We start from the raw sequence: 11448 nt of genomic DNA on the forward strand, positions 1-11448 counted from the left end.
TAGGCTCAAAGATCTATTTCCCCATCCTCATATAAATATATTTGCATATGTACATGTCTTTATCTAGACCTCTATAAATGCCCTTTTCCTCCCAGCTCTTTTCTCTATTTCCCTTGATTCTGCTCCTGTCCCACTATCATGCTCAGTCCCCACCAGGATTTCAGCACTTCCTGTTTGTTACATTCCCTTTGGTCATGCTCTACCAGTTCTCCCACACCCACCTCCCCACCAATTTGTATCTCTTGTTGTTCCCTTGTCCCTGGGTTTGTTAACACCTCTTCCCTTCCCCCCACCTCCCCCTCTCCTGGACTGGAAAACACAAGCTTTTCTTTCTTGGTATATTTTAATTTGTTCTTTGTCAGTGGCTTGATGTTGCTGTTTTGTTGTACATTATTGCTTGATTTTGCTCTGTCTTGTTTTTGTGTATGTTGTTGCTCCGCAGGTCTGTCTGGATAGGACAGGCTGGATGAACAATCTGGAGGAGAAAACAATGGGACTGACAGTTCTGGGGGGACATGGGAGAGGGGGAGGTTGGGAAGGGAAGAGGTGTTATCAACTGTTTTTATGTATATATTTAAGTGACATTATAGTCACCATGTTATAAAACCATCACCACTATCCATCTCCAAAATGATCCATTGCCCTTAACAGAAGCTCTAACTGTATAATTTGGTATCCGAAATACACAGCACAGTAAGTACTCTTTAAATTAATAGTGATGGTCATATTTTGAAAAGAGGCTTTGCAGAGAATGATTTCACTGCTTATTTTCTTGTTGTCTTTGCAGCTATGCATGCCCAAAGGGCTGGCATTCAAGACCCAGGCTGATCCCAGGGAGCCCCAGTTCCATGCTTTTATTATCACAAGGGAGGATGGCTCTCGGACATTTGGGTTTGCTCTCACCTTTTATGAAGAAGTGACTAGCAAGCAGATCTGTAGTGCCATGCAGACCCTTTATCACATGCACAATGCTGAGTATGACGTCCTACATACTCTTCCTGTGGATGGCCAAGACCAGAGTGGCATGGAGGATGGCGAAGGCACTCCTGGCACCAAGCTGCAGCGCTTCAACTCCTATGACATTAGCCGGGACACACTCTACGTCTCTAAGTGCATCTGCCTTATCACACCTATGTCTTTCATGAAGGCATGTCGGAATGTGTTGGAACAGCTCCACCAGGCGGTCACTTCACCTCAGCCCCCTCCACTGCCCCTTGAGAGCTACATATACAACGTACTCTACGAGGTGCCACTTCCACCTCCTGGCCGGTCCTTGAAGTTTTCTGGGGTCTATGGACCAATAATCTGCCAGAGACCAAGTACCAACGAGCTTCCCTTGTTCGACTTTCCTGTCAGAGAGGTCTTTGAACTGCTTGGGGTGGAGAATGTTTTTCAACTTTTTACTTGTGCCCTTCTAGAGTTTCAAATCCTGCTCTACTCACAGCGTAAGTATTGTTTACTGTAGTGCTCTCTGCCAGCAGAGTCCCCCCCCCCTTCTTTTCATATTTTGATTTAGTGGGGGCTGACTATGAAATTCAAGGAGTGTGACATTTTGAGAAAACCTGAGATATTTTGCTAGTAGGTGGGGGATGACAAACCAATGAAGTATGAGAAGCTAGCTGCGGTTGTAGGTGGGGGACGGTCAGCCCCCACCGCTAGTCATGGGTTCAGTAAGCACAATTGTACGCTTGAGATATACAAATATTATAGTCATCGAGAGCATGAGAGATAAGAGATATTAAAATACTGGAGTCAGACACATTTCATGGTAGCTTTGCTCACCTCAGCCCGCTTGGTGATCCACTTGGAGAGGGGGGGAAGGGAAGGAGGAGGACAAGGGGAAAGGGAAACGGGAGGAGAGGGAGCCAAGGAGAGGTCAAGGGAGGATCCGAGAGAGTTGGGGAGAGAGAGGGGGCAAGAGGAGGCTCTCTGTTGCTAACTCAGGCCTATATACCTTTGGGGGCATGCAAGCCCACTAATTACAGGTAAAGACATATGTCACAGGAAGGGATTGCACTACAGGTTATGCAGCAATGAGAGGGGGACAATCTAGGGACATACCCACAATAGGAAGAGGAGGGGTTAGGGGTATACATGTGACATGATGGGTGGATCCTTGAGTCAGGATGGCAGCTGGATCTCCATAGGAACCATTCTCTGTAGGGTGTGAACCCCATCTACAGGAACCAAGTCAATGACTGCTGGCCTGTCCATTGTCCTTAACAGCAGGGAGGGGGGCCTACTTCCTTGTGACTGCCTGTCTTCAGGGAGGATGTCTGTAAGCATCTGACCTCCCTCCACAGCTAGCGTTTCTAACTGGTTACCATGACTTTTTGCTGGGCACTGCAGTCTGGGAAGGGAGATTTCTGTTGCTCATTGTGGTTGATGCTGAACAGGGGCAAGTGGTGACGTTACAGAAAACTGACTTTCTATCAGTGTTGTTCTGTTATCTTGCAGTTACTTTGGCCTCTTCCTCAGCCTGAAAGCAAAATTGAGGATTCAAAAACGTTGTTTCTTTCATATATATGGGAAAACATGAAGATGTGTTGCTTCTTTCTGTTTTTCTTGGCGGGGTGGGGTGGGGGGGTGTTGTTTACACTGAATTGCTGCTGTTATGAGAGGGTAACAGTGTGAGAAGATGATTTAGGTAAGACAGGGAGATCAGAAGGAAATAAATGACTATTCAAAAATGACTACACTAGACAAGTAACATAAAATTTATTCATTCACAATGTGTTTATTGAGCATCTACTATGTGCCAGGATTGTTCCAAGTCCTGGAGATATAGTGGTGGACAAAGGAAATACAAATCCATGTGCTAGAACTTAGATATTGATTGGGGGAGACAGCAGATAACAAACAGTACGTAAGTGGTGAAAGACCTATGGCGAAAAGGAAAATGGGGAAAGGAGAGAATATTTGAGGAAGGGAATTTTCAGTTTTTAATAGAGTGATTAGATAGACCAAGACCTTTCTCAGTGATCCAGCCATCTTAATAGCTGGATCCAGGTGGGAAAAGTATTCTGGATAAAGGGCATAGAAAATCTAAAAGTTCTGAGACACGAATGTGTTAAAGAGTAGTGAGACGGATGGATGGACTAGAATATACTCTATAGAGGAGTGTAGTAGATTTTTTAATTTTTAAAAACTTTATTTTGAAATAATTTCTAATTTATAGATGAGTTGTAAGAAGTGTTCAAAGAACACATATTCTGCCACAGATATCCCAATTGTTAACATTTTACCATATTTAGTTCATGATTTTCTGTCATTCTGCATATGAATATTCTTTACCATTGAGGGTTATTGCAGATATGCCTCAATTCTTAAATGCTTCAGCTTTTATAACTTAAGGACAAGGACATTTTGTTACACAACTACAGTATTATTATTAAATTGAGGAAATTTAATATTGATAAAATATTATATTAAAATTTTGCTGTTATCCTATAATGTCTGTTATGATAATAAAAAAAAAATCCCAATCCAAAATCCAGCTCAGTAGTGTACATTGCTTTTAATTATCAGTTGTTCAGTTTCTTATTTTTCTTTTATGACATTAACATTTTTGAAGAATACAGGCAAGTTATTTTATAGATTGACCTGCACTTTGGGTTTGCCATTTGTTTCTGTATGATTGGATTCAGGTTATAAAAGTTTGACTGGGATATTAGTAATGAATGTGCTTTTCTCAGCACATTATGTTAGGAAGCATATAATGTTAATTTTTATCACCATAGGAGGCCCTTGTCAGTTTGTTCCATTTCTGGTAATGTTGATTTAGTCACTTGGTTAAGATGCTATCTGATGGATTTCTTCACTATAACATTATCATTTTCCCTTTGTTATAGTAAGTCATTTGTGGGGAGATACTTTAAAATTCTGTAAATTTCCTTCTTCTCTTTGAAATTTTTACCTAGTAGTTTTAACATCCCTGGATAGTTTTAGTCTGAATCAATTATTATTATGATGATTGCAAAATGGAGATTTTTCTAACACTAATATTCCATCTTTATTAGTTGGCATTCTATAAAAGAAGAGCTTTCCATTTCCCCTTGTTTATTTGTTACTTAATGGACTCATAAATTTTTATTTTATTCAGTGAGTTATTATAGTCCACTACTATATTTATTTTGATGCCCCAATTGTCCCAAATTTGGCCTGTGGGCATTGGAACACTTTGAGCTGAGGAATCGTGTTTAATTTTCATGAGGGCAGTGATTTTTGCCCTCTGTCCACTGATGTGTTCTGAGCACCAGAGAAGTACTGGGATATAATGGATGCTCAGTGATTGTTTGCTAATGAGTGGATATCTTATGCTTTTAAATAGGATCACTTAAGCCACTGTGTTCTGAATAAATCCCAAATGGGGAATGGGGAAAAGTGGTGTCCAGTTAGGAAGCCATTTAATCAAATTAGTGAGAGATGATATTGGCTAGGACTAAGGAAGTAAAACAGTAAGGTGATACGAAATGGTTGGATCCTGAGTATAGTTTAAAAGTAAAGTAATGGAGGATATATTGAATTGAAGAACACAACCCCTCTAAAGTAGATACCCACTTTTATTTGCTCCAGTTAATTCCTTGTGGGGATACTGTTACTATTCTGATTTTTGAGGGGGACGTAAATTTTTTTTTTAATGTGAAATCTCTGATTTTTAAGCATTGGCCACAATATTCTTGTTAGGCATTGTGGAGGCCAAACAAAGCTGTGTGTTAGTCAGGGTTGACTAGAGAAACAAATCCAGGGAGACACTCATGTGTAAGAGAGAGCTTTATAATAAAGAATAATTATATCTTGAGAAAACATCCTAGCCTAGCCCAGTCCAAATCAAGTTCATTAAGTCCCATATTATGAACATTCATATTAGCCCATATGTGCGATACTAGTCCATAAATTCTTCTTCAGACTCACACAGCACGTGCAATGATGTTGAATGTGGGCAGATCACAGGCCAGTGGGTGGAGAGTCTTGTGGATCCAGTGGTGGTGGAAGCAACTTAGCGCCGGCCTGGGTCTCCATGGGGCTCCTCTAGTCCCAAGGCCCTAGCTGCCATCAGGGTAGCTCCATGTGTCTTGTCATTAGTAATGTCGTGCAGCAAGTGTGCGTTCCACCTCCAGCAAGCTATTTATATCTGTAGCGCCTCCAAATGAGCTCATCAAGCTGCGACCCGATTAACAGGGTAAACTCCACCCCTTCACTCTTAATAGTCTCAAGTTGACACCAGATTATTTAACTACTACAGGCTGAATATAGTTCTCAGTGTTTTACTTCCCAAGTTTTTGTTCTAAAATGTGAAATTACAGACTCCTATCTCTGGAGTAATTGCCTTATGGCTGGAGTTTGATAAAAATACTTTGAGACTGAGACTGAATTGAATAGGGAAAAGGTAGTTTGGTTTAGATGAGAAGCTGGCATTTTAGTTACCTGTCATAGAATAGGAATTGGTGTGGAGGCTAGAAAGGGAGATTTATAACCAGAAACTGGACGTGACATTTGTAATCAGAATATGGGTTCTTGAAATTTCCAGAGCAGTGAAGGCAATTGAAAAGACTTGTGTGTATAATCAAATTGAATACAGGACCTAAAGTCATGCTTAGCATGGATAAGAAAAAACTTGTGTAAAAACTTTCTCTCTGGACAGTGCTGAGCATAGCTGAGGCTAAAATGGAGTGGATTGCCTTGTATTGCATATAGATTATAGTCTTTAATATTAATACTGTGCGTTAGATCTTTCAGGTTGTTTTTCTTAAAGTTAACTGTATTTATGATTCAAAGGAATTATCCTGGATGAAAATCTGGCACTTCAAAAACATGATTTCACTATTCACAGTTGATTTTGCCTGCTTCACATTGTCTTCTGAAAAGAACAGCAAAGAGGTGTTACTTGGGGAAAAGGAATTCAGGTTAAGTTCTAAGAGTCTAAAAGTATTATTGTTTGGATAATTGAACAAACAGTTTTGAGCAGTATTTTCTTTATGTACATCTTGTTCTGTTTCTGCAAAAGTGGCACAGGGACTGGCCACCTCTTACTTCCCTATTACCACAAGGCAAGGCTCACACATGCCTCCACCCTCCATCGTTCTTCACCCTATTTTGATGTCAACTGCTCCTTCCTTGGCAGCCTACTTCTGTGCGGTGTTCAGTAATTTGTTCTCACACAGAATTCATAGACAATTGGGGTATTAACAGGTTGCCTACCACAAGCCTGGATCAGAAAACATTAAAGATATAGATACTGGTCCACAGTAATCTCTCTCAGTCACCAGCCAAATCTTGAATGTATTCCAATTCTGAAGGACCTGGAATTTTTCTCTTCCAACTGAAACCAGTACATCCTTACAGTCAGGGGAGTGGCAATTAAAACTAACCAGTCCCCTTTATTAGGGTTATATATGCCCTATTTGCATAGCTCCACCTAAATCATTTGGTAGGGCTTACGGAGGCATGGAGGAGCCCTGGTGATGTGGGGGTTACGTTCTGGGCTGTTAACCTCAAAGTCAGCAGTTTGAAACTACTAGCTGCATGCTGTTTACCTTTGCTGGACCTTTGTGTTTAGGAGCTGACATTTATAGAGTGACCACAAAATCTAATATATTATGAGTGATCTTTCTCTTTGTACAAACAAATAAAAAAATTCTTCCCTCCTCACCTCTAGAGTGTGGTAATCCCATCATGTTATGCATTCTCGTTTTGTTAAAAGTAACTGCTCATTACAACATTATGGGTGTGCTGAAGTGCCTACAGTTGATTTTGATTGGCGAAACTACATTGATGCAGATGACCTTCCTATTTACTGGTTTTACCTTCTTGAAAAGATGAGTACAGAGGCAAAGAATGGTGGTCTTGATTTTATTGCTTGTACTTTTGTAAAGGGATTTTTTTCCTGTTGTTTACACTTGTGGGTCAGCATCCCTGTGTGGGTACCACAGATTGTTGGATCCTTGATGTATTATTTGTTAAGTTTTCCTCCCAGGTGAGATGCTGCTTAAAAAAAAAAAAAAAGATTTAAATCCCCAAACTATAAAAATATAAAAGGGAAAAAGAAAATCCCACAACTCACATAGACTAGAACAACCACTAAATTCTAAATTTTCAGCTTCTGAAACCAAACCACCTAATGGGAGAGCACTTTTGAAAGTGCTCTCAGTCCCTAAACAGTTTTGTTTCCAAAAATCACACAAGTTCATCTCAAGGAATTCTTCAGAGATTTCAATTCTTGGCAAATAAAGGTATCTACCAGTAGCAGAGATTTCTATCCTAGATTAGATTCAGCCTGAGAATAGGGGATATATTAGAATTTGATTTCTAGTGTTCTTTACTGTAGCCTGATCCATTTTATGGTTGTAGAGTAAGTGGTCCCAGAGGCTGCTTGGATATTTCACTGTCCAAGACAAAAACATCTCAGGGGTTTTTGAGTCAAGGGTGTCTGTTAGCAACCTGCGAGGTGCCCCCTCAGCAGACTTGCCAGGAATGCCAACCACCTGCTTTACTGACTTTGGGTAAGGGAAGGAGGAGGAAGCCTTTTGGTGTTCTGATGATTGAAACAAATCTCTAGTACTTCCTGTTTTTATACTTTAAAATCCAGGAATGGATTGTGTGTGTGTGTGTATGTATAACCTGAAAGGGGAGAGCTTATCTAAAATATATGCTGAAGAGTCCATTTTGGGGTGTAGTAGGACCACCCATCAGTTTTTAATACCACTTGAAGGTTTTCTTCCTTTCCCCTGCTTATCTTCCTCACTTTTACATCCTTTCGAGTTGTCTTAATTTTAATGATAAAAGCTTATATTCTCAATATTATTGCTCAAGTCGATTATTTACTGAATTCCTATCTGGAAAATGCTGTAAAAGTTGAAGAATTAAGGTTTGATCTAGAATAGCGGTTCTCAACTTGTGGGTCATGACCCTTTTGGGTGTGGAATGACCCTTTCACAGGGGTTGCCCGATTCATAACAGTAGCAAAATTACAGTGATAAAGTAGCAATGAAAATAATGTTATGGTTGGGGGGGGGGGGGCGGTGTTACCACAACATGAGGAATTGTATTTGTATTAAAGGGTCGTGACATTAGGAAGGTTGAGAACCACTGATCTAGAGGATCATTAGAATTCTTAGTGATATGTGTTAGGGTTTACTAGAGAAACAAATTCATAGACACTCATGTGTACATGAAAGAGCTTTATATAAGAGAGCAATTGTGTATTGAGAAAACACCCCAGACCTTCCAGATCAAGTCCTTAAGTCTGATATTAGCCCGTATGCCTGATACTAGCCCATAAATTATTCAGATTCGCACAGCCATGCAATGATGCCCAATGCAGGAAGATCAAAGGCCAGTGGTTGCAAAGTTTTATGCATAGATCCAGTGGCGGTGGAAGCATCTCAGCATTGGTGTGGGTCTCCACGTAGCTCCTCCAGCTCCCGGGCTCTGACTCAATCAGCATAGCTCTGTGTCGTGTCAGCAGGAAGACAAAGCAGAGAGTGTCTGGCTTCCAGTGAGCTATCCCAGTTATGCCTCCAAATGAGGTTATCAAATTGTGACCTGATTAACAGGCTGGACTCCACCCCTTCCTCGAGTTGACAGTAGATTATTTAACTGCCACATGATAGTTGTTAGAATGATAGAACAGGCGCATTTCAGCAGAAAACAGGTAACAAAAGTAGAGTTGTCCAGGTGCCTCGTAGAATCGAGACCTCATGGAAGAAACTGAATTGCAGTGGTTTGAAGTATGTTAGTTGTTGCTTTTATGTAGGACTAAATATTTGTGAATTTAAAATTTGGTTATTGAAGATGTGTTTTCTATGATTTGGAGAGTATTTTTTGTCCCTTCAATGGGTCTAGAGGAGAGACTCTTCAGTATACTTTTTAATGGGGGGAATATTGATACTTCATTTGGGCACAATAAAAAATGAGACAGATCTTCTGGAAATCTTACCAGAGTTTGCCCCAGATCTTTAGTGAATATGAAAAATTCGTGCTCCATTGTCCTTCCGAGTAAGCTTTTTTAAAAAAAAATTATTATTGGTGATGGAATCTCTTGAGTTTTACCTACACTGATTTGTACATTACATATCTGTCCAGAAAAATCAATGCAGCATCTTCTTGTAGAATACTCAAAAGGTTTGAAATAATGATTTTGTTTTTTCTTTTTTGCATTATTGGTAAAAAATAATTATTTTGAAGCTATACTCTTAGTATTAGCCAGGAGCGGATAACAAACAGCTTTCAAAGCTTTATTAGTGAAAAAAAAAAAAAAGCTTTATTAGTGAGCTACTAAAATGTATTCCTTTTCCGGGTATTGTTTTGTTCTTCTCATCACTTTATGAACCAAGTTGCATTTTGCTTAAATAGTGGGGTGGGTTTTTATTGAATAAAACCATTCTTAACTCTTATGAAAGCTTATTTCAAATCAGCCATTCCAGAATTTATTACTTCATGGTTTTTTATTCTGTCCCACACATTATATGCTACTTTTTAATCTAGATTCTATAATTCATTACAGTGGCCACACAGAAGTTACAGACAATGCTCATGATTATGGGGTTTATTAAGGAAATTAGTAGGTCACAATGCAGGTGAGAGATGCGAGATAGATGTTCAGTCAAGACATGTTACAAAGTTCCTTCTGGGCTGCTAATAAATGCCAGAAAGGCATGCCACTTCATTGTAATCTGTAGCCTGAAGGCATTCCACTCAAGCTCCCCCTATTTAAAGTGGCCAGAGGCACCCCAATCCACAAGGCAGCCTCCTGCCCCCAAAGCACTCAGTTTTACTTGCTACTTGGGCTGGGAAGTCCACCACTCTGTTGCATGCACCGACTACTGGTTCTGCTGCTGCTGCTCTGATGACATAGCTGTCTTCTGGATCGAGGAGGTTCACTGCACAGGGATCTTAGGGTGCAGAAGACATTCTCCTGACTCTTGCTGGTGGGGATTTCACCACACTCCTGCTTCTCGGAGGGCTCCTTTAATCCCCAGCAGGATGGCACTCAACGCATCCTGTTAACAATTACTCACAGGTAAATCCTATCAGTGTCTACTAGAACCCCTTTCTTACCCTGACCTGCGTAGGAAAAGACTTTGGTGGAGTTACAGAGACTTAGCTCGAAGAACCAGAGTAAATAATTCACTGCCCCTGCAGGTTTTAAATTTATACTCTGATTTTCCCCTAAAAACTAGAAATGATTTTACCATTTATGAATATTAATTTTAAAATTTCCATTTAACCCTTTTTACTGGCCTTCCCAATATTTTTATTAGCCATTTTAATAAAATTGTATTTCAAAGAAAAATTAAACGTGGGCACAAATTCTTCCTTTCAGAACAAGAATTTTGAGTCACTGAAGTCGGTCCTCTGGGCTTTCCAAGGTCTAGGGAAGGTTTTTACCAAGGTCTTTTCCCATTCAGGAATGGTCACCATGTGGAGCCGACTTGGAGAGTATGGTAATCTGCTTCTGCCTATTCAGTGGCTCTTGGTGCTTGCTCCTGAAGGCAGAGCTCACATTGGCTCTCTTCAGAGTACACTGCAGACATTTCTGAGTGTATAGTGAGCTGTTTAGAATTTTACTTCATTTTCTCCACCCTCTTTTTACTTCAGATAGTTTAATGTTTGCAACAAAGTGCTCTTGATGACTTTTATTACATTTTTGTATGAAATTTCACTACTAGAAGGATCTTGTGCTGTGGTGGATGTATATATCAACCTGTGTGCTATCTGGGTTGCCTGTTTGATATACCACAAGAGAACCACCCTCTGAACATACCTTGTTCAAGTTTATCCTTAATTCTCTATGTGTTAGACAGGGTTCTCTAGAGAGACAAAACCAGATTGCTAGTAATTACATATATTTATAAAGATAGATAAATATATAACACAAGAAATGAACTATTAAATTATATACAGATAGATATATAATACAAGAAATGAACAGTTAATTATAAAGCAGTACAAATGACTTAGTGCAACTCACTCCCGTGAGAGAGAGTTGTGAGACATTGGCAGTCCTTTAAGTCTTGAGGGCCGCCAGGTCGTCCTTTGTAGAGAGAGAGGTAGGCTATCTCAGCACAGCAGCAAACAGCAAGGCAGGTCACCAACTGTTAGCCAGGTCACCAACCGTCAGTCCCCAGCTCCAGAGATGTACATTACAACTGTGTGGTCTTAAAGGGACCTCAACTTAACAGCGACACAGTCCACAGGCTAGGCGTCCCACAGGTAGTGTAGCCTGTAAATTGAGGCACAGAACAAGCAAGGCAGCCGCATACTGGTTCAATGATCAAAGAGCGAGAGACAAGAAAGGTAAGACTCACTGTGCCATTTATCTCTCCGTCCTTCAATTAATCTCACTTGTGTTTATCGGCCAGGCTGGCACAATAAAATATCTCATTCCACCCCTTGCCAACCTGGCACCTGTACACAATTCTTTAGCCATATAAACTTATATAATTT

General features: G+C 40.2%; 1 protein-coding gene across 1 annotated transcript in view; it reads left to right on the top strand.

Moving 5' to 3' along the window:
- DENND5A (DENN domain containing 5A) overlaps positions 1-11448 on the top strand; it is an 83085-nt gene that overhangs the window by 4049 nt on the left and 67588 nt on the right. Inside the window, exon 3 of the mRNA XM_030885847.2 lies at positions 788-1445. Within this exon, the coding sequence (XP_030741707.1) occupies positions 788-1445 (658 nt within the window). The remainder of the gene's footprint in view (positions 1-787; positions 1446-11448) is intronic.

This window comes from Echinops telfairi, unplaced genomic scaffold (assembly GCF_000313985.2).
Source record: "Echinops telfairi isolate 266 unplaced genomic scaffold, ASM31398v2 ScPeMD7_60;HRSCAF=208, whole genome shotgun sequence".
Classification (NCBI taxonomy): Eukaryota; Metazoa; Chordata; class Mammalia; order Afrosoricida; family Tenrecidae; genus Echinops; species Echinops telfairi.